At 36.8% G+C, this 24653-nt stretch overlaps 1 protein-coding gene across 6 annotated transcripts in view; it reads left to right on the top strand.

Annotated features, from left to right (window-relative positions):
• Nucleotides 1-24653, top strand: part of NUBPL (NUBP iron-sulfur cluster assembly factor, mitochondrial) — a 268056-nt gene that overhangs the window by 201381 nt on the left and 42022 nt on the right. For all 6 annotated transcript variants that reach the window (XM_081050177.1, XM_081050175.1, XM_081050178.1 and 3 more), the window contains 2 exons: nucleotides 5831-5924; nucleotides 22395-22480. In XM_081050177.1, coding sequence (XP_080906303.1) covers nucleotides 5831-5924; nucleotides 22395-22480 — 180 coding nt within the window. The remainder of the gene's footprint in view (nucleotides 1-5830; nucleotides 5925-22394; nucleotides 22481-24653) is intronic.

Here is a 24653-nt window from a genome sequence, read left to right as displayed (position 1 = left end):
AAAATATTCTTTAACATCACAAAGTCAGGAAATTTATAGTCAACATGTCCATGGTTACTAGGACCCTTGCTTTATAAAATAAAAGATTCTTAAAGGATCATGTACAGAAAGAATACTATGTCATACCATGAAAAAAAAAACCTCAAAAGTAATAGAACCATCAGTGTAATTAACCAGAAAAGGAAAAAAGTTAAAGGAAATGAATGATTCTTCTATTTCTTACTTATATTATGTAGTAAATAATTTTCTGTGAGTCTACAGACTCTGTTTTATACAGCAGCCCCCCTTTGTGGGGATGTGTTCCAAGACCCCCAGTGGATGCCTGACACTGCAGATAGTACCACACCCTATATATACTGTGTGTTTTCCTGCATGCACATCCCTATGAGAAAATTTGATGTATAAATTAGGCACAATAAGAGATTAACAACAATAACTAAATAAAATAGAGCAATTATAACAATATATTGTAATAAAAGTTATGTGAATGTGGCCTGTCTCTCAGAGCAGTAGTGTTGCTCAAGTTCTGTGACGTCAAGAACCTTCAAAACCACTGGGCAATGACGATGGATTTTCTCTGTGCTGCTCCATGCAGCTTCTATAGTGTCTCTAATCCTGCTCCTTGAGGACTTTGAATCCTCCCAAATACAATATTATTTCTAGGATTTTTTAAAAGAGTATTATAGCTTTCCCTATTAAAGAGAATACTACACATCTCAATATGTTTTATGAACGCTCCCAAATTAGGTTAGTAAAGTGATTTGTTATTCCTACTGGAAAAGAAAATTCTGAAGCTTCAGCCCTTACGTGTATAGGGAAAGTTTTTGTTTTTTAATTTCTTTCAGTAATTAAAAGAAATAGCAATATCTTGATTCTCAGGCAGGTTTGTAATTAATATTTTAGGCCTTTTTAGTAGCAGTCCTGTCCTTCACTAACGTCTGCTTCCTAGGTTATGAACATATAAGCAGTTGGCCTAAAGCAGGCCTTTAGAGAACCTAGAGAGATGTTCCCAAAATTAACTGAAATATTGTTACTTTTGTGGTAGCATCATTATTTTTATATGGTAAGGTTTTACTCTTTCAGTTGTATTGTGAATTTTCATGGGCATCAGTGAACGGTCCTGGGAACTGGATAATCTTTTAAATACTATTTCAGAAACTAGGTATAGAGTTACCAAAGATTGACCCATGTATCAGCTTTTGGATAAGGAGTCCTTTGTGAATCGGTGCTGTCTGCAGGCTGTCAGGGCCAGTCTGCTCTATACCTCTGCTAGAACAACTAAGGAAATGGGAGCCGACGATAAACGGAAAGATAAAGAGTGAAGTTTCTCTTCTTTTCTCTCTCAAAACATTACTGCTATCACTTGGGTGGGTAGTGACTTTGAAGGGATTTATTCAAGTAATCTACCCCCCCCCCCACCTCACCCCCCTGCCCCTTCTCCTATGGAAGAGAAGACATTTGAAAATGGATTCGAGAACTTTATCATCTGAAAAAAAAGAAAATATTAGGGAAGAACATTGCCATCATTGTTGTAACTTGAATGTGTTCTCATTTTATAACTGGGTCAGCTCTTGTCAAAACGTTCTCAAGAATTAAGTTTAGTATATTTTGTTGCGTCCTTTACTTTCACAACTCCATAGGCTATCGTCGCAAGTAGAATTTTTTTTTGTTATTCAGATTTTTATTATGATATTGATATTTAAATATTTTCACCTTTGTAGCCATTTTCTTCTTGCAATGAAAATAAAATGTTGCAGGATTTTATGACTAGTTCACTGGGCAGAGCAAAAACTATGGTTTAGACTTTAAAATACTTTATGTTCTATTTTAGATTTTGTATATAAATCTGTTTTAGATTTTGTGTTTTGTATTGTATACAAAAGGTGCCTCACATGGCAAAAATTTTAATTTTAGTAGTATAATAAAATTGTAAGTGGCAACTTGACTCATAGAATCACTCAGTGGATGTTACGTGGACACTGTTTAGGCGTTGTAGAGAGGGCTGGATGTGGAGAGGGAGTCCAGAGACACATCAAGAATGGTGTCGTCTGTCAGGGAGCTTACATTGATGTGGGGAGATAGTAATGCATAAAAACAATTGCTCTGGAACTCTTAGAGCTTGAAAACCCATTCAAACCCTGGAAGTTTAGGAGCTTGGTCAATTGTCTGACAGTTTGGCCATGGGTCTGAAACAAGGTTAGCTGCATCTTCTTTGCCAATACAGTGTGGCATGCTTTCAGGTCTGGGACTGAACAAAGTACAGGTTGTGTTCTGTTTGCTCTTAGTATAGGGCTGTGCCTAACTGGGGGTCGGAGAACCAAGAAGTCAGGGACAGATGGCAGAAATTAGGTATCGGGTAGAAGTAGCAACAGATACTTGGCCAAGGTTAGACACAAGGACACTACTTTTGAGAGCTGCTAATTATGAGTCAAGTCTATTCAGTCAGTAATTAAGAGCAGACAGGAAGGAAAGAGGCAATGTCTGGCCCAGCCCAACTTCCTTTAAGAATTTGCCCTATCACTTATGGAATATTCCAAGCACCATGTGAATGAGCTGCCTGGACATGCCCACTTTTAAATGATTCAGTCTAGATTTTGTCCCATACATTCTAAGATCGAGAGACCTGGCACTTCCTGGCAGCCAGTATATTTCAGTGTTAGTATTAATAAATGCTATAAAACTGGAACTCAGATACTGATGTCAATTCAAGTCAGCAAGCGGAATGCCTACTGTGTGTGGGGAAGGTGCCGGGCCAGGTTCTTTTTTCCAGACAGTTTAAATTCAGTTTAAGGGTCATTTGAAATTAACTGCCTTAACAGGGAAGTATTTTTAGTTCCTTGGAACCTTAATAGCAGTTCTTTTTTAAGAAATTGGAGCCAACGTGATAAATATGATTAAATGCCAAGGAACAACAATGATAAATTGTCGGCACCAGTCATTTGATGTTCTCTGAAACAAAGAGACCTTGTCAGTCTGCCAGCGCCGGGAGTTTCACTGCAGAGGCTGGAAAATGAAATGTGTCCTGTATCTTTTTTTTTTTGTAGATAGTTTCATAGATGATGGTCATGGGTAACTTTGAGGTAACTATTTTTCAAACTCTGGAACCCTATGTTGAAAATGAACTACTTTATGTTCATCATTTTATCATTCTCTTAAAATGTGTCATTAAATCAGTAGCAAGTACTTGTGTTTGAGAAATATCATAGAATTTCCAAAAGACAAGTCAATATCTAATGTCAGATACTATTCATGTTTTGAAGAAAAACAGTCAGAGCAGGAGGGAGATTGATGTTTGGGGGTGCTGTTTTAGATAGGCTCTACTGACTTCCCAGCTGTACTTTGGATGAGCCAAGCATATCCCCTCTTAGGGCCTTTGCATTTACTCTTGCCATGCCTGGAATGCTTTCCTTCAGATAACTGCATCAGTTACTTTCTCACTTCACTCAGGGCTCTGACCACCCAGTCTGAGGTAGCACCTTCCACCATTCCATCCTGTTTTCCCTCCTCTTCAAGTATTCTTTACCATCTGACCTTGGGAACTGAGGAGATTCAAAGAAATTCTTTGATAAATCCTTTGCTGTCTGAACTCTTGCTACTTGGCTTTTTGAAAATCAGAAATTGAAGAGATTAAAAAAATATTTCTTGCTATTTCATCTGGATATCTGAATCAGGAAACAAATAATTTTGTACAGTAAGAGATACTTGTTTTCTTCACAGTTTTACTCTCTGATTTGTCTTTCTGTCTGTCTGTCTGTCTCCTTCACGAAAATGTTAGTTCCATGGTGGCTGGAACGTGGTTTTCCTGACTGCTCTAGAACCATCACCTGGAACAGTGCCTGGCACTAATTGTTCCTCAGTTAATATGTGTTTGGGGTGGCTGGTTAGCTCAGTTGGGTAGAGCATGGTGCTGATAACACCCACGTTGCGGGTTTGATCCCCGCGTGGGCCACTGTGAGCTGCGCCCTCCAAAAACAAAAATCAATTAATATGTGTTGAATAAATGTTGTAATACATGAATGAATCCATTTAACTCAATATCATTCAAAGTTTAATTTTAAAAATATATGGTTATGTAGAAAAAGCTTATTTCACATTGTTAAGTTTTAAGGAACAGAATATGGAATTATATACACAGTATGATTTCCACTTATTTTTTAAAAATTCTCAAACCTTTGCATATGTTCATTTATTCATTCATTCCTTGAAAGAAAAGTTATTAAGCCTCTCCAGTGTATGTATTCTGTTTTGGGTATTCTAACTCAGCTTCAGTTTCATGAGAAAACTGTCTGTGAAACAACAGTAAATGAATGCCACCCTTCTCCTCACTCACTGTTCTCTACCGTGCTTCCCCCCAAATAAGACCTAACCGGAAAATAAGCTCTAGCATGATTTTTCAGGATGACATCCCCTGAACATAAGCCCTAATGCGTCTTTTGGAGCAAACCTTAATATAAGACCCCGTCTCATTTTTGGGGAAACACGGTAGCTATGTTGATCTTCGTTCAGTTTCTCACACTTACTAACCCCTTTCTTTGCACAGATTATTTTATTATGTGCTTAATAGGTGTTTCCTTCTATATTATAAATTTTGTGAGGCTACGAACCATGATACCATTTAATTATCAATACTTAGCTCAATGCCTAATATACAGTAGGTACCCAATAAACATTTGTTGAATGATTGATTGAATGAATGATTGGGAAAAAAGTACATAGTAGGAACACCTTAATCTAATCTAGAAGTTAGAGGAAGTAAATTTCAAGCTGGGATCTGAAGAATAAGGAGGAATTAGCAAGTGAAGAAGACCGAGCAGTGTTCTGGAGCTTAAGCTTAGATTTTATCCTAAAAGCAACAGAAGAGTTTTAAACAAAAAAGTGGCACTATCAGACTTGCATTTTAGATGGACCATTTTTCACTGGTGCTGGGAACAGATTAGCTAGGCAATGCTGGAGCAGAGAGTTTGGTTCAGAGGCTTTAGTGACAGATGGTTGTGGCCTCTGTTGGGTTCTTGGCAGTGGGGAAGAGAGAAGTGGATACAACTGAGAGATTTTAAGAAAGCAGAATGAGTGACTAGGATAGTGAGGGAAAGGGAAGAGTTAAGTGTGATTCCCAGCTTCCGCCTTTGACAACTGAAGAACCTAAGGCCATTCACTGAGGCTGGGGACTCAGAGGGAGAAGCATCTGAGGAGACTAGAGCCGTGGGAGGTACTCTTGGGACCTATCTAAATTGAGGCTGAACATTGAGGGCTTAGTTATATAGCTGAATTTTTAGGTACAGAACTTAGAAAAATGCCTGGAAAGAAAGAATTATAGTGTTGGATCTCTAAAATGATCTTAACTTTTGGTTTTCATTATTAGAGTGTTTGATCAAGGAAAAATAATAAACTTTAAAAAAATTCTATTAGGATCTGCCATAGGACATACTGTACCAAACCAAATGAAAAACAAAACAAAACCCCAAAGGACAAAAAAACTAAGGCCTTCTTTGATAAAATATGGGCTATTCCCAATGAAAATAAATGATTGGTCCTGAATAAAAGCCCATTGTGCAATGGGTTCACTGTTAGTATACGCGTGGGGGATGAAAGGGGCATCATTTGGAAATTTAACCTTATTCAGAGAAGGTCTGCTGGAGTCAGGGACTGTCTCTTGTTTCTTCATTCATTTATTTATCATTCGTATATCTATTCTCAGCACAGTGCCTGGCATTTAGTAATTGCTCAAGTGAAAGCTATTATTTTAGATTTCTTATTAATACATTTATTGTTTAAATCACTGTTCACTGTAGTTACTATGTAGTGATGTTATTTGTGTCATCTTGGTTTTTAGGTAGATTGGGGTCAACTGGACTATTTAGTTGTTGACATGCCACCAGGAACTGGAGATGTGCAGTTATCAGTCTCCCAGAATGTTCCCATTTCAGGTAAATCTTAAGGTTTCAAGTAATTTGTGGTATCTTTGATGTTTTGCTGTTGCCATACAGAAAAGAAACTTAGGACCTGCAAACATTTTTATGTCTTTAAAAACATAATCATTTTAAAATTTTACTCTAGAGGTCAGATTCATAAATTGAACTTTTCAAAAAGTACAGAAACAGAGTATGTTTACAGAAACACAAAGGCACTTTGAAAAGGTGGTGGTATACATCTGCGTTCTAGAAAAGCAGTAGTACTTGAGTGTTGTTTAGGGTGAACATGGCTGTTTGGCTCACAGCTGTCCAGCATTTACAGCCCAGTGCCTGATACTTGGTGGGCACACAGTAAATATTAACTGAATAAAATACTACTGAACCAGAGTAACTATCAGGAAAATTTGGCTTTTTGGTAAATGCACGATGGGAAAATTTTATATTCAGCTAATTATTTAATGTTAATGTCAAGAGAGCAATAAACATATTAGCTTACCTCAAATGCACAATATTACAATATGGTAGTGGGTGTATTTTTTATGATAGGCAATTTAAATATTAGTAGTTAGCTTTTATGTTGAATCTGTTTCTAAGGATTTCCCTAGATTCCACTGGAGAAATAGATGTAACTCTCTCTTACATAGGCATAAGAAATTTTTTTGGTAAAATGGAATTTTTTAAGTGTCTCTGCAAATTTTTAAAATGTCTTTGCAAGTTATTTATTGCTAATAAATAACAAAGACGTATCACTGACATTTAATCATCTAAAGGTTTAGAATCTAGGTGTTTGAAAGAGATATATATATATGTATATATATATATATATACATATATATATATACATATATATATAGTTTGGAAATACTAATATAGCATCATTAATATGAATATTTTTGATGTTTAAATATATTTATAACCTAATGGAGTCTGAGACTTTTTCTTTAGTGAGACAAGCTGTAAAGTATGAGATGGGAGTAAAGTGAGGTAACATCAGAACTTAATTCTTCTTTTTTGTAATCAGCATACTATGTAGCCTGCTTTTTCTTTTATAAAGTAGTTTGGGACTTTTATATTTCTCAATCTTGAGAATACTCACTAAATGTTTATTGAATAAAATGTGTTCTTGCCACCTTGAAATGCTTATTGCAGGTTTCCAAAATGCTTACATTATTCATGTGGATAATATATTGATAAAATTGGGTTAAGTTATTGTTATCGCCTGAGTTGTGACTTGTTACCCTGAAAAAGTTTAATTTGCTTCACACAGATAAACTGATGTCCCTAAGCAATTTACCTTTGTTTACTCAGATAACAGCTCCTCTGTTTGGACAGGATTTATGATTATATCATGGTGTTTTAATTTGTGTTTATACTCTAAAACCAACAATGTGGAGATTGGGGTTAAGATTTGCTTCTCCTTTGAGGATTTCTTTCTTATATCCTAAAAGATAACCACATATTTCTTATTCCTTTCCTGTCCTGTAGTAGGTGATTAATATTATATGAGAATAAAAAGCAGTATTTTTTTATTGCAATAAAATATACATAACAGTTCAGTGGCATTCAGTACATCCTATTGTTTTGCACTTATCACCACCATCCATCTCCTGAACTTTCTCATCTTCCTCTACCAAAACTCTGTACCCATTAAACAATAACTCTCAATTCCCTTCTCCCTCTAGCTCCTAGTAACCACCATTTCTTTTCAGAAACAGTATATATTAAAATGAGGGAATGAGGAATGAGGAAAATATTATTTAAAAGATTGCAAAAACAAAAACCCAACATTAATTTTATGATTTATCAATAAAATTTTAAATCAACAAACATTTATCCATATAAAAGTAGAGGCTACTGTAGAGGATTCAAGAATAATTAAATCACAAGTCTTTCCCTAGAGTTCTGTACCTTTTTTGAGTCTCGGACCTTTTATGAGAATTTGATGAGCATATGGATTCTTTTCAGGAAAATGTATTTGTACCTCCAGAAACACTATTTTTAGTATAATTTTATTATACTAAAAGGCTCACAGTCCTCAGGTTAAAAGCCCCACCTCTTGAAGACAGAGTAAGGGGGAGGGCAGTGGGGGAGGGAGTGGCTAGTAAGCAAAGAACATGGATAGCTGGGGTGCAGAGTTCGAGAGTGCTATATGGGGGGTCAGGGAAGAAGAGAGCGTGAGTTTGAGGGGAATTATAAAACACTTCATTGAGATGAGCCTTGAAGAATAAATATGATACATTGGAGAGCATTCAAGATAGCACTATGCCTGGTTTGCTTTGCTTTTTCTTGGCCTAAGGGGAAGAAATCTGAAAGTGAAACTTATAGTGTTCTATTAATATATTTCTGTTACAGAAACTTAACATATATTTCATTTCCCAAGTCTGATCCATTAAAAAAATATAGGGCCAAGTACTAAAGATGCTTTTGAAAATACACAAACTTAGTTATTTCTGGACTATGGAAATAAAATTATTGTTTATCAGTATTTTTGAAATTTTCTATAATGAACATATGTATTTTTATAATTTTATAAAAGTAAATAGAAAGCACTATTTCTATAGGGACAATAGATTTCTATATGAATTGGTACCATAATGATTGCCTATTACTAAAAAACTGCCATTTAACAACAGTCTCCCATATATTAATTTTTATATTTAATTATCACAGGTGTTATATTATCCCTATTTTCTTAAATCTTTGAAGGATTAAGTAACTTTCCCAAGGTCACACAGGTACAGGTACAGTGGGTCATAGCTGAGGTTGATATCAGTTCTGACTGAGTTTAAAGCTCATGCTTTTAACCTCTACATCAGGGGTGTCCAAACTGCGGTCTGCAATCCATTGTTCATTGGCCCGCAGCAAATTCCAAAAATATATTTAGTTTACTTAAATAAACCAGGTGAGGCAATACATACTTCACCTCGAGTGAGTGGCCCGGCTGTTTGTGTATTTTACCACATATGGCCCTTGGTAAAAAACGTTGAAAAAAGTTTGGACACCCCTGCTCTATATCAAACTGCCCTCATACGAAATCCAACAATGTATGACTCATTGGTTTTCTGAATTTAGTTCTAGTACATTTAAACCCATTTAGGTTGAAATAATTCTAATCTAGGTGATCTCTGATAAAAATAAATTTGTCCATGAATATGCCTGAACCTGTGCGCCCCTGTATGATGAGTATCCAACCAGTGGTCTGTATTGGTGTTTAATAATATTGGTGTTTTGTTTGTGTGTTTTTGACTCGTGAGAGATTGCTTTGGGAAGGTCTGGAGGCAGTCTAGAAGCAATCTCCGTTGACCTTTCAGAGCAGAGCCCCAAATGAAACTTGGAAAGATGATTATTATTTTGGGGCTGATTGTACTGGTCTTCGTATTTGGCTAGTTTCCTGGCACACCGACTCTCAGGATGGAATCGCAGTTATCAGGTTTAGTGCACTCATACTATGCGTGATTATGTCACAATTAAAATTAATAGCAATGAAAAGACTAGATTTTCTACAGTGAACCGTGTGTTAATTTTATAATTTGAAAAAAATAGCGAAAGATAAAAGTACCTTATATAAAAGGATGTGAGGGGGAGGTGGAGGGAGGTGCAAGTGATTGTGTCTGTGTGTGTGTGTGTCAAAGGTTTACTTCCTGAGATTTGGCTTTATTCGGGCCAGTGTCATTTCAGAGCTCACACATGTACGGAAATACCAAAAGCATCTAGGACTTAGAGGGAAGGACATCAACTAAAGAGTTGCTGGCCTGGTTTGAATCACGGCTTTCATCAATTTATATAATCTGGAACAGCCTGTCACAATCATGTCTGCCTTTCTACGCTTAACTGAATTATCTACTCTCTAATTATAACCCTAATTTTCCTTTCTTCTTATTGTGGACTTCAGAACTCTTCTTGATACTCTATGTTGTACCTTTCCTTATGTCTCGTTTACCATAAACCACACAAGCTAGTTAGACTCCTTTTGGAGTGCCCCTGTGATTTGACTTCTCTATCCTTCTCACTAAACTCTTTCACGTACCCTGGGATGCCCTCCCCCAAATTCGTATATACTCACTGGCCCCTCTCTCTTCCCTTTACTTTCCGAAGTCTGTCTTTACATACTGCAGACCCTCACTTAGAACAGCTTTCCTCCCCAGTCCGTGAGTGCCCAAATCCTGCATACCCTTTATTTCAAATGTTTACTCCTTGTCATCTTCCCAAAACCCCCAATGAGGAGACATTTCTCCGTTCTTGGAATACATATGGCATTTTATTTGGACCTTCTCGCGTTCTTCATTCAAAACCTGTATATTTGCGCTATCTTTGGTAGCAGATTGTTACTCTCTGTTGCATTCATTTTTGTATTTCCCACAGTGCCAAACTCAGTGTCTTACTGTAACCACTCAGGAAATGTTGAATCAACAATGCGTGTTTTATCTGTGTGTCTGTATTATCTTCCCAACTAGAGTGCAAGCAGCTTTTGAATGCAAATTTTTTTTCCTCTTTATCATAGTGTTTTCTACAGTACTTGGGCAATGGGTTATGCAGTTAATAGTGATTGATTAAATGGCAAAGCTAGTTGGCTCTTATCACTGTTTATGTGAATAGATTTGTGCCCTTTATCTTTCTTACCACTCTGCTAACTCATTCCTGTAATCTCTCCAACCCTGACTGCTGTTTTTTGTTTTTTTTTTAATTAGGAAATAGTGAGGAACAGTGTGTTTTTCCAGGACCCATCAGCTCCATGTCAAGTTGTTGTTTTCAATCTAGTTGTGGAGGGTGCAGCTTAGCTCCAGGTCAAATTGCTGTTCTCAATCTAGTTGTAGAGGGTGCAGCTCACTGGCCCATGTGGGCATCGAACTGGAGACCTTGGTGTTAGAAGCACTGTCCTAACCACTGAGCAAACTGGCCACCCCCTGATGCTTTTACCTAGGTGTTTTTTTACTATGCATAAATGAAAGAAAGCATTTATTAAAAACACATTTGATTTTACTCCCCCTTTGAGAGAAAAATACATTTCATTTTAGATTGATTTATGCTATTCTTTTTCCTGTACTATATATAATATCCTTGTGGTCAGTTGATACCATTTAGTATTAACTTTGTTTTGGTATCTGAGATATATTATGCATGTGGGCACTTGCTATTTGGTTTCATGCAGGCTCTGTATTAAAGTACTGGTGAGAATCACTAGCATTTCTCCATTGTAAGATAATAAGAAATTCTCTTACTTGCAGGGATGTTTAGTCAGGTGCTAACTGCCTCTCTGACTCTTTAGCCTTACCTGTGGAACACCTGCCTATCCCACAAATATAAGGATCCAATGAGGTGATGAATTTAAAAGCTCCATCTAAATGTATGCTATTTTTTAGAAACTAAACACTTTAAAAGAGTTTTGTGGGGGGTTGTGCGGTGAAGTGTTGAGTTAGAAAAGGCTTTTATTTCAACTTTGCATTTCTCTAGGTCATGTGGAGAATGAAATTAAATGTTTTGTACTTGGAAAGAGACATCCATTTAGAAAATTCATAGAGGCAGACCCGTACAAGCCAGAAGACCCTCTTTCTGAATGCTAATTAGCAACTTCTTGTATGTGTTCCTTTTTATGCCATGGGATGGATGACAGACTCATTATAAGAAGAAACTTCAAAGAAAAAAAAAATCTTATTTGTGTTAAAAGTGTGTAGCAACAATAGTGATAAATATGTTGACAGCAATATTAGTAGCTAATGATTTAAATTTGGGGTGACCAGGTAGCTCAGTTGGTTAGAGTGTGGTGCTGTTAATACCAAGGTTGCCGGTTCGATCCCCACATGGGCCACTGTGAGCTGTGGCCTCCTTAAAATATAAAATAATAATAATAATAATAATAAAATAAATAAACTAATAAAATAAATAAATAAAATAATAAATAAAATAAAATAATAAATAAAATAAGTAAAATAATAAATAAAATAAATAATAAATAATAATAATACAATAAATAAATTTGAGCCTACGTGGACTATTGAATCATTCATACTACAAGTACCTAGTAGTTGTAGTAAGTGCTAGAGGGAAAGGAGACAGGATAAAGGATGGGAAGTAACCGATTATAGTCTTTGGATTTGCTCTTGTCTTGTTGAACGCCAAGGGGAAAAGGCAGAGTTGTTAGTACTGATTTTGTTTTATTTTTCTTACTAATTTTTTGGGGGTTGGGGTTGTTGCTGGGTTTTTGCTTGTTGTTTGTTTGTGTAGCTTGTAAATTAAAGGTACTGAATTGGGTAGATTGCGGGTTGGATTTTTTTTTAATGCATATTGATGAACTTTGGGGAATTATTGAACACTTAACTAATCTTTCATAATAGGAGAGGATTAATATTTCTTTGAGGAACATTGTAAATTCCTTGAAATTTTTGAAAATATGTATGTAGTGTGCTAGTACTTGAATTCTAATATATGTTACCTAAATTATTTTTTTCTTCCTTTGCTTCAATTGAGGTCCTCTGTATGACTCTCTGTAGACTACCTTAATTTGATTTTAATTCTTGGAATTAAGTGAAGAGTTTGTTTCTTTTTTGAGAGACTAGAGAATTTTAGTAAGTTATTTATGTTAAGGTTGCTGTATTAGCCTGACAGGAAACTGATGACACACCTCAAAAGGAAGTAACAGAACAGAGTTTAATGAAGGGACTAGTTACAGAGGTGTGAGCAGTATTAAGGAATAGATGGCGAAGTCCCCAAAGACTAATGACAGTAGGACGTTGTTACTGTCCCTCTGCCTGAAGAGGCAAGGGAGTGAACGGTATCCGTGCAACCCAGTGACTGCTGGAGCCACGGAAGAGGGGCTACCTGTTGGGAGCTGTGTCCTCACAGAAACACAGCTAAGGCCAGGACTCCTGCAGTGTAGGGCGGAGCAGTGTAGCAGACAGACAACAATACTCCAACCTTTTTCTCCTCCCACAGCCTCAGATCCTGCTGGTACCCCCTTGTGGCAGATCCCTTTTGGAAGTCAGAGGGTAAGGAGACTAAAGTGACACTCTCCACAGTAGTCAGCCACCCAGACACTGGTCAGGACAGAGAGGGGTGGAGGACTAAGCAGAGCTTGGGAGAGAAAGGAAGTGGAACATAGTTATTATCTGAAAAATACCCAGAATCGTTTCTCTTTGTCATGGTCCTCATTGTAATTGTGAATCAGTGACTTGCATTAGATGAAATACAAAGCAAAGATTTGTGCCTTCTAAGTTTGCAAGCTAATAGAGATACTGGTAGTACAGTCAAATGATTGAAAATCCATACTATATCATAGGACAAAATTGTACTGTCAGCAAATTTATGGACAGAATATTTGTACTAAGAGAAGCAGTGATATAAGTATATTTTGTTCGGTGGGGAGTAATGGAGAAAAGAGTTTATTTTGAAAGGTTAGGGTTATGAAAAAAAATTTCCCCTTTGCTATATTCAGTAAAGACTGATACAGGAATAAAACTTTTGGAAATTATTCTTATCATAGAAAGGACAAAGACTGAGCAGGTGAAAGGGAAGCCATCATGGTCCCTTCTTTGTGCTCTCTCTTTTTCTTCCTGAGAAAGGCAGAAGTAGCCCCTAAAATGGCCGGCTAGTCCTCGTGTAGGTCCTGTTTTGATTTCTTCCTCCTAGAGAGGAAGAAGCTACTCTGTACAGAGCAGAGTGGTCAACTAGATAATACGGTAAAATATCCATGGGCTCAAGAGAAGCTGCACTTTAGCAGACTGGTATTGCATTATGAAAATGAGAGGATGCCCTTTCTTCCGTCTAGGACCCTTCCTGTCTGGACTCTATAGATGGAAGGAAGCCAGAGGCCTTTTTTTTTTTTGCCTCTCATTCATTTAAATGAAATGGGGTAGGAATTTTTAATTAAGTCACCTTAATATTTCAGTCATTGTTAAAGAGAAAGGCGTTTGTTGCTCATGGAAGGCATTGGACCTGTTGCTAAAGTAACTGACCTTTTACTCACTCATCAGAGATTCTTCAGAAAAAGCTGTACGAGTCCACACTAGTATTTTCCCCTCCACCAGCAATTTGCTTGGCCTAATCAGTTATCTCTTTTATGGTCATACTCTTTGAATACCAATTTGCACTGTAGTTTTTATAATATGGAAACTGAGTGGGGTTTAGAGGATTGATTAGAAATTTATTATTGCTATTTATTGTTAGATAAGTGAATGACCACAAACCATCACTTGAAATAATTTCTTAGATTATTTTACATTTATTCTTTCAAAGCAAAAGAAACATAGTAGTTTCACTTATATAAAGTAAATCAAATCTTTCATTTGTTTCAAATTACTGTTTTTTTCTCTTCTTAATTGTTTTCAACTTTAAAAGAGTACTTCTTGAAAGGCATCCAATGCTAATGTTTTGGAAAACCATTGAAAACTCAAAGTAAAATACTTGGCTAGTTTGGATTTTAGTCATATGTTTCCCCTACAGTTTTGCAATTTATAGTGACCACAAGCTATGTAGCTAGAAACGTGCTTGTACTTTAAAGGTGGAAGACTTAGGTCATAGTTTTTCCTAATATTCAAAGATGTTATAGCTTCATTTACATTTTCGATTTGCAGAATGGAACTTTAAAGGAGACGGTTAATTTTGGACTTCTTCCAGTTTCACCATCTTTCCATGCAAATGTTGGATGGACTTATAAGTAATGGATATTTGGCAAGAATTGCATGATGTAAAAGAGAATTATTGTTTTATTCACCAAATTATAAAAAATTTTTACAAAATAAATTTGTTTTGTTGTCACACAAATTGTAGCCAAATGTTAAAGACTAGAAACTTTATCCCAAGGTTTTACCTTTTCCGGCTTTCCTAGTACTTAGTCTGAAACTTTAGTCTTCCTTAGATTGGGAATCAAATTATAAAATTAAATACAATACCATTGGTTAATGAACAACAATGTTTCCAATCTAAATTTAAGAAGAAATAAACTTTTTAGGGCCTTTCTTTGAGTCAACATGTATTATAGGTACAAGTTATAGTGTATCAGTTAATAATTCAAAGAAATAGTCTGAGAATTAACAACTCTGAACCATGAATGGAAAGACCCAGGATTTTAAAAGCTTTTCCAAATGATTCTTACACAGTCAGCTTTCAGAATCACTTTGTCTACCAACTTATCTGATATTTGAATTCTTTGATTATCCAGCCTGTGTTTGGATGGGAAGCTTCTGAGGTAGTTCATTCAGTTTTGTCTTTTAAGCATTTCTGGGTGCTTCCTTCATGATATGCCTGACAGCTAAAATTCCTTAATGTCTTAAAGTTCAATGTATAGTATAATGGCCAATGGGTAATCAGATTCATATTAAAAACTGCTTTTAAATCCATTAAGCATTTATATGTAGAAAAAGTACACGTTCCACAATCTATCGTTTAAAAATGTTTGCGCTTGGTCATAGATGTTAGAAATTTGATCAGAACCTGAAATATAGATCTGAAGAATGTCTTCACATCTGAAGTCTGACAGTATTTAGAAATGAAGCAGAGCTTTTCCATTTAAAGTCTCAGTCTCTGTTTCCTGAAATCTACCTGGTTAAATAAAGTTAGGGTAATCGGGGAGTAGCAGTTCTCTTCTCTGGAGTTTATATTCGAGAAAGAATGTGTGTAGAAAGGAATGTGTTTTGTTATTAAACAAACAGCCTTTGGTGGTGGCTCAGCGTGAGCATGGGCAGACTGAACTACATGCACATCGAACAGATTTTGAAATACAAAATACTGAATCTAAGAGCTCAACATGAACAGACGCTTACAGGAGAACAAAAAAGCTTTCTGAGTTGTGGAGACATGTATGTACAACAAGTAAGCCCCCCAAGGTGGATCCTGATTAGCATAAAGATGGATTCAAGACTGGGAAGAAGCGTGTATTTTGTCTTAACTTTACTGGAAACATCAGAAGTAGAGGGTGGATAAGAATGAGGGAGAGAGGGAGAGAGGAAGCTAGGGAGCGAGGGCGAGAGACAGAGAGAGAGAGAGACAGAGAGAGAGAGAGAGAGAGAGAGAGAGGAGAGAACGAGAAAGCTGGTTCCAGCTCAAGCTCTTTAAAACCTCTGAAATCCTTTTTAAATTTTTTAAAGATTTTTATTGAAATATAGCTAACATCCAATATTATGTTAGTTTCACATGTACATCGTAGGTATTACATGTTTAGTTTTTAAAGAAACTGTCACAGTATTTTCCAAAGTGTCTGTGCCATTTTACGTTTCCACCAACAGTGTTTGAGTGACCCAGTTTCTCCAGTAAAACGTTCAGTAGAAAGAGTGTCAGTATCCTTTATGCATTTCCAACCTCAGATAATGCTTTCAAGGTTTCACCATCAAGTATGACGCTTGCGGTAGCACTTTGAAGGTAATTTTCTCACTTGTCCCCAGTGGTTGGTTCCTTAGTGAAAGGCAATACAGGCGGCCCTGGTGAATTCATTGTTTACGTCATTAAGGTGAAGTGATTGGAAGCCTACTACCTGTTTACTCCATTATTGAGCCAATCTTTGTCCCTAAACAGCAGGTGTGCATCTAGACTCCTTTGACGAACTTGAATTCTTAATTAAGTTTCCGCAGTGCACATGCTCTGTCTCACCAGTGACTTTGAAATACTGTAGTTTCCCCTAATTATTGTGTTTTATAATTCTTTGGGGCAGCAATTGACATAATTTCCTGTAACAAAATTCATTTCTAAAATGAGCAAAGTAATGGTTGATCTTTAAATTAATAAAACATATCCCCTTTGTGACTATAGTAAATTCTCTGTTGGAATGGAGCATAGAGTTCAAAACAGTGACTCATGAAAGAATTATTTATATTTCCTGGTGAAAACACTGTCTGTGGGTACATTTGAAGTGAATTTACCTTTTTAATCATATTTTACTTAATCTGATATTAATATTAGTGTACATCCCTTGATCTTACAGCAAATAATGTTTATAATTCAGGGGGTTTGGGGGCTGTAGAGGAGAGACAGGAGAGAGCTAAAAAATAACAAAGCCAATCTGCTTTATAGTTAATTGTATATGTGGTATTATTTCTATTAAGCTAACAGAAGTTGAATGATTATTTTCTTTTGGTGCAAGTATCTTTAAATAAATCAAGGATAATCAGCAGCACTAAATATTTGAGCACTGTGAACATTAAGACTAGCAGTTAATTTGTTCTTTTATGTCTTAGTCAACTTTACAGTGATATGCTCGAGTTTTAAGGCATGGAATTATTGGTCCAGGTATAATTAGGAGCAGTTTTTGTTGTACATATTTATTAGGTTGCAACACTGAAATTCTCAGTTAGGCATGGGAATTATATACGATTTATGCCCTGGAGACTTAGAATGGCATAGTTGAATAGTTCCACACTGGTGTAATTATGCTCAGCCTAACATCTGGAATAATCCGTTTTAAATGTTTAACTACTCTGAACTCTGACCCAAATCCAGATATGCAGTTATAAATAGATTTTCCTCTTAATAGTCAAGAGAATTAGCAGTTACGACAGTAATTATTTTTTTTTAGGGTGTTTACATATTTGTGAGAATCCACTAGACAATTAACCTTTTATAGTAAATCTCAGCCAATGATAAGCCTTTTAGAAAGATTACAACTTGGGAAATAGCATTGAAACAATATTATTTAGTTGTTTAAATTTAGACATTTACCCTAGAAAATAGATAGAAAATTCACTTTAATGTAGGTACTTTTTGATGCTATGTCTTTATCCCCAGAAATAATTCCATTTATTGCAAATGAAACATTCTCTTTGTTGCAACTGACATTCCTGGTGGTCAGTAGAGGGAGTACAAGTTTTCTAACAAACCATAACGAAGCTGAAGTGACATCATCAGTGATGCTATAAAACAGGGGTGTCCAAACTGCGGCCCGCAGGCCAACTGCGGCCCGCAATCCATGGTTAATTGGCCCGCAGCAAATTCCAAAAATATATTTAGTTTACTTAAATAAACCAGGTGAGGCAATACATACTTCACCTCGAGTGATTTGCCCGGCTGTTTGTGTATTTTACCGCATATGGCCCTTGGTAAAAAATGTTGAAAAAAGTTTGGGCACCCCTGCTATAAAGGGAAAAAAGTCAAGATTGGTTCATATTGCTTAATGTTCCACGAGCCCTGAGGAAAAATTAAAATTTATTAAGTAGAAAGCCGAGAATCATAAAGATAAAATATCATATTTGGAGATCATATTTTAAGAGATATATCAACAAGAAAAATTGATATAATTCCTTTAAAATTTAAAAATCTGCGTTGTAATTCACACATTGTTTAATCATTAAATTTAATTTTACCGAGCGGCCGGTTGGCTTAGCGGTTAGAGCGAAGTGCTCATAACACCAAGGTTGCCGGTTCGATTCCCACATGGGCCAGTGAGCTGCGCCCTCCACAACTAGACTGAAAACAACAGCTTGACTTGGAGTTGATGGATGCCAGAAAAACACACTGTTCCCCAATAAAAAAAAAAAAAAAAAAAAATTAATTTTACCGAAGGTTTGGTTTATTTTTCTTGTTTGCTTTATTTCCTTATCATAAATTCTAAAGGTTATTGCAGGGCTGTCTAGAATGCTCACTTACATGATGTACTAAAATTTGGTACAACAGAAGAGGTAGTGATTTATGGGTTTTTTTTGTATTCTTTAATGAAGGCTAGAAATATTTTCCTCAGAACAGTGTCCTAAAGACTGATTGCATTGTGGTTAAGGGCTTAGACATTAGTTAAGAACATATATTTCAATAAAAAAAATATGTTACACCAAAAATTCTTTATCGATGTGGCTGGTAGTTCCAATGGAATAATTTGACATGTTTTATGAGCATTTGATGGGACATGGAAGATGATCATTATCCCTGTCAAAAAGTTGTTGTTAATGATGTTTGACTGGTGCTATTTAGATTACAAAGAAACTCAGATGGCATGGATACTTATTTGTGATATTGTGTTAGAATTAAGTACTGCGGAGAAAACCAAGTCACTTTAGTCCCTCTTTCTAGGGCCTTAGAGATACCAAAATAATGTCACTGAAGGGGTGGCCGGATGGCTCAGTTAGTTAGAGTGCAAGTTCTGAACAACAGGGTTGCTGGTTTGATTCTCATATAGGCCAGTGAGCTGCGCCCTCCACAACTAGATTGAAGGACAATGAGTTGGAGCTGATGGGCCCTGGAGAAAACACATTGTTCCTCCCTCCTCCCCAAAAAAGAATAAAGGGAGTATTATCTCATTTAAAAAATAATGTCACTGAACATTTTCATAACACTTTTATTTATGCTTTTAAATAATGGAACAGCTCTTTAAATGAAATAAGACCAATGGAAATAGGTTCTTTATATAGAGGAGTTAATTGAGATGTATTGAGATTTAGTGAGCAAGGTTATATAGCACATTAGCGTAGCCAACGAAACCAGAATCCAGAGCTCTTGACTCCTAGTTGAAGGCGTTACCAACTAAGTTCACATAAGAGTAGTCTAGAATAGATGATTTGAAAATAGAAAATTGTTTAAATCACTAATCCTTTGTTAAGTGTCTATTTTGTGCAATACATTGTATCATTAGTTTTGTTTGATTAAAAAAATGAGAAAAATCATAACTTTCCATGAAACTACATTGTGTAGTGGTAATACAAATAGTAGAGAAAGGCTATTGAAAACAATAAAATGTTTATATCATATGAAAGCTAAAGATACTTTTTTGGAATAATGCTATAGAAAACCCCTTACATACTAGGATGTAGTTAAGGAGAGAATTTGGAGGAAATAGCTAAGGGGGTTTCTGTTACATGTGAAGAATGGCTCTGAGATTGAGGGGCCATAATTATTGGAGGAGGTAGTATTTCACGCTCAAATAGGTTTACTGCGGCAGTCATGTTGAACAGGGGTAGTTTTGGAAACTTGTTTGGAGGGAATGCTAAATCACATAATCAGAGCTAGCTGAGACTGTGGAGACTGGTCCTTGCATTAATTTTATAGTTAAGGAGACTGAGACCTAGAGTGGTTCTGAGTTATTTGCCCAAGGTTAGCCACATAGCTAGATGGGGGCAGAATTGGAATTCAATCCTTTCCAAATGCTTGGATATGAAACCACAGTGAAATAGATTGGCAACTGAATCTAGAAGGTGGCGAATTGTGGAAACATATTGGATGTGTAGAGTAGATCCGAGTATAATTTTTGCAGAGATGTGACTTCCATCAATCTTTAAAAAGAAAGGAAAGAAAACTTTGACTGGTTTTTGGTTTCTTGGGCAGAGTAAATCAAAATAGAAGGATGCAGTGGTCCATGGAACAATTTGGAAAGTAGGATGAGCTGCCTGATGGCAAATATGAAAATGACCTTCCCAGCAACTTGTAAGACATTTTATTAATACCAGTAATAAAGGTAATGATTTAGTAACAACAGTTACCATTTATTGAATGTTTACTCTGTGTTATGAGTCATGTCAAGCATTTTATGTACTTCAATTCATTTCATTGTTTCACCCTGTGACCTAAGTGTTATTATGCCATTTTGCAGATAAAGAAACTGAATCTGAGAGAGATTCAGTGATTTCCCTAGTCACACAGGTAATTGGCTATGGAATAAAAATTTGAATTCCGCTTCTGTTTGAATTCCAAAGCTAGTATTTCTCTAACGTGAGTAATGAATAGAGCCTCCTTCTAAAGGAAACATTTTCTGTCCCGTATCCCAACTTATAACTTATTTTTGTTATAAGACTACTTAACTAAGTATAAACATGAATTCCTTAAGCTTATAGCTCTTATGCAATTTTGTAAAACTTTAAAAAATTACAAATTAAATACAAGTAAAACTTACAAAATCAATAATGTTCAAATTAATGATATTCATTTAATGTGAAAAATGAAGTTTTCGCTGAAATGAAAATACCTGTTGCAAGGTGAATTTGCAGCTATTGCACACTTGAGTTTGGCGTGTTTGTATTGCTGTGTGCTGTGTGCTAACTTGGTTCTGCTGCCAATTTTCTCTATTCTGACATCTTCAGACATAACTCTGTAGTATCCTTTGACCTTCACTTGGTGCACTCAGTTACTTATGGTTAATCCTACCTCTGTTTCCATTAGCTATGTTGAAGTACTGCCACTTGGTACCAATTTGATGGTTTGGGGCTCTGAAAGTCATGGCAGTGTGTATTTATAAGATGATGGTTATCCAGGTGATCTAGAATATGTTCATGCTAATTGCTTTTCATGTTATCATCTAGAAGAAACCACAAAATGTAAGAAATTCACATCCTCTGCAAATCATAGCCAAGCCTCTGGTGTTTTCCCTTAAAGAAAAAAATTGCACTGCACTTTGTCTCAAAACACTAGATCACAGAGCCATCTGATTTCCACAGTAAGAGTGCAGACCCAGGAAAGCCTCCATCTTCACCTGCTTTCAGTCCTGCCTTAGTTCAAGCCACCACTCATTTGCATCTGAATTTCTGCGACAGAGCCTGGTTTTGCCCCCACTAAACTATTCTCCACAGTGTATTCCACACTAGTGAGTTTTCTACAATACAAACCTTTAGTACTGAACTCAGGAATCACCTCTTTCTGGAAACTTTCTCCTGTTGTCTCTTCATCTCCCACTTCCATCCCCAGACCGAATTAGTTAACTTTTTCTTTATTTCTCCTTTATAACTCCATATCACCTTAGACGCACCTCTGTTATAATGCTTAGCACACTGTGTTGTAATCCTTCATTTTTTGGTCTTCCCAGATAGAATATTAGTTTCTTCTTTTTTTTTAAGATTTTTATTGGAGAAGGGAACAGGACTCCATTGGGGAACAGTGTGCACTTCCAGGCCTTTTTTTTTCCCAAGTCAGGTTGTTGTCCTTTCAGTCTTAGTTGTGGAGGGCGCAGCTCAGCTCCAGGTGCAGTCCTTGCTGCTAGTTGCAGGGGGCACAGCCCACCATCCCCTGCAGGAGTCGAAACCAGCAACCTTGTGGTTGAGAGGACGCGCTCCAACCAACTGAGCCATCCGGGAGCTCAGCGGCAGCTCAGCTCAAGGTGCCGTGTTCAATCTTAGTTGCAGGGGGTGCTGCCCACCATCCCTTGTGGGACTCGAGGAATTGAACTGACAACCTTGTGGTTGAGAGCCCACTGGCCCACGTGGGAATCGAACTGGCAGCCTTCGGAATTAGGAGCACAGAACTCTAATCACCTGAGCCACCGGGCTGGCCCCGAATATTAGTTTCTTGAAAGTAAGGCCTGCCTATACATCTCCCACCTAGCGTGTTGTCTGATGGAGAAGGTTCTGATGATATAGCTGTGATCTTGAATCACTGGTCAGTCAATTGTAACTTTAGAAGTGAGGAGTCAGAAATATGCCAAGGCAAAGTAGACATTTCCTCATTTCTCCCATTCACGTGTGTAAAATGTATACCTAACTAGTTAATGTGAGAGTCTTAGTTTGTAAGCAACGTAATTTTAGAAGGAATCTTTCCATAGAGAGTTAAATGATAGCGTCATTTTGCTGTCCTTTGTTTTCTTTCGGTTAGGTGCTGTGATTGTCTCCACACCCCAGGACATCGCACTGATGGACGCACACAAGGGCGCTGAGATGTTTCGCAAAGTCCACGTACCTGTAAGCATTGATGTGTCACTGTTGCAAAAATACAAAACACTTCTAACTTCTAACTGAAGAAGCAAGTCTTTGAGAAATACAATCTAAGTTTCAGCTCTATGCAGAAATCTGTGTGAAAATCTTACTTCATCTTTATGGTTACTTTAAAAACACATATATGTAGGTGCAAACATGTATACACATTCTATTAATCAAGAAGAATTCTAAACTATTCTTCAAGTATGAGTTTTCTGGACAACTACTACCTCTCTCAGATACTTGCAGCTCTCACTGACCCCTCTCCCAAATAAATAACAAGAGTATTTTAAGAAAATTATTTAGATAGATACACTTAAATAGATCACCAGTGGGGAAAAAAAGTGGAAAGTATGACCTTTTTTCCTTCTATCCTCTACAATTTAACTCATCTATAGCTCACTGTCTTCTAAAAAGTATCTAAGGATTTTGTATACAGTATAGCAAAATATAACGAATTAAAAATACAATAAAATAAGACAAAGGAGAATTAAAATCAAATGGAATCAAAAGTGAAATCTATAAACAAATTGCATGCCATGAAGGGACTTAAATTCTCAAGTGTGCCATTAATTTCCTAGCAGCCATGGGGAAAGAAACATAGGACTATTATAAAATTGTTCATTTCCACAAGGTTAAAAAGAGCTTGATGCTCAAGAGAAACAGAGCTGAGACGAGAGAGGCATAAGTCTCCCATAGATTCTCAGAAACGCTGTATATATAAGCACACCCCCATTACCTTCTTTACCACCAATAGAGGTTCTTCCTCCTAGTGTGTCTCAGCGAAAGCCAGTGGATTTGTGCAAGGGGGCAGCTGAGACAAGCATTGCAGTGTAAAGGCCATGTGATGCTTCCATCTATGTGGCTCTCTCGTGGCCTTGCTTACTTCATTCAGGGGTAGATTTTAGAGCTTATAGAGCAGAGCTTTTTAGACTTCAGTCCTTGTATTAACTTCAGGGGTCTCATGATTCTCTCTTCCTCCTCTTTCCCCCCAAATTGCATGTTCACTCTGTGTTTGTTTGGCATGGAGAGAATTCATAACTTTCATTACACTCTTCAATGAGACTGCAACATGGCATAAGATCCAGTGACGTATTAGAATAAATGGGCTCTCAGGGAAGCTTTCATAAGTGTTTTTCTCTCAGGAGAGCTTCTGCAAAGTATGAAATAGTGGAATAGTGGAGCTGAGATGATCCTCTTCGACAAGTACCTCCTCTCGCTTGCCAGTTTGTGCAGAGCTGCATGCACTAACAAGCCACGGAGCTCTGATTGGATCACAAGCTCTTATGAAAATTGAAGAGCCTGATAAGGACGAGGCCGTCTGCTCACCTTCCCAGTGATCTGAGGGTTTTCTCATTAGCAGGGGTAAAATTGTGATCAGAAAGTGTGTTGGCGATAGCTTTTATATGTGGATGAGTGATAAAACCCCCAAAGTGTTCTATCTTGTGAATTGTAGCTTGGAAAAATTATAAAGCAATGGTAATGAAAGGCTTGCCTAGGACAGAAAACCGTCTCAATAAAGCACTTAGTATAAGCAATGTGACTTCCTATTATGCCCTCCAAGATAAACAGATACAAGTTACACCTACCCAGATAATTAAATAAGGTTACTGATATGGGATTTTAAAATATAAATCAGCAAATAGTTAAAGAGAGGGTTATCTACCAAAAAGTATGAGAACAAGGAATCCATAATCCTTTTGTCTGGTAGAAATTAGATAACAGGGCCAATGATCTGTTACTGCCACTTCAAGGTCAGGATAACGGCCATGCTTTCAGCGTACAAGGGAATGCTTAACTGCTCATTATTAAAGCGAAGGGTGGAGGCATACCTCCAGCTCGCTCAAAAGCATCAGGAAATCCTTGAGGGAAAAATTTTCAAGGGAACAGAAGCAAGAGCTTTTCGTTAAACCCTGCTCTGTAAATAATCATGTATAACAAGAGACCGTTTTACCAGATGCTGTCACTTGAGGTGACTGTGGCTGTGGAGCAGGTCCCACATGCACTTTGCTAGTTGGGGGTCTAATGGCCATAGTTGCCAGATTCAGTCCTTATGTTGTTTTCACTTACCTGCAGCCTTGAAACTTACTGCCCTATACGTAAAGAGTCAAATAATCCCATAACTGTCCTGACAGATTCTTCTCCAGACTGTAGGACA

The sequence above is a fragment of the Rhinolophus hipposideros genome (assembly GCF_964194185.1).
Source record: "Rhinolophus hipposideros genome assembly, chromosome: 5".
In the NCBI taxonomy this organism is placed as follows: domain Eukaryota; kingdom Metazoa; phylum Chordata; class Mammalia; order Chiroptera; family Rhinolophidae; genus Rhinolophus; species Rhinolophus hipposideros.
The sequence above is the reverse complement of the archived record's forward strand: the minus strand, read 5'-3'. Positions and strand labels throughout refer to the sequence as shown.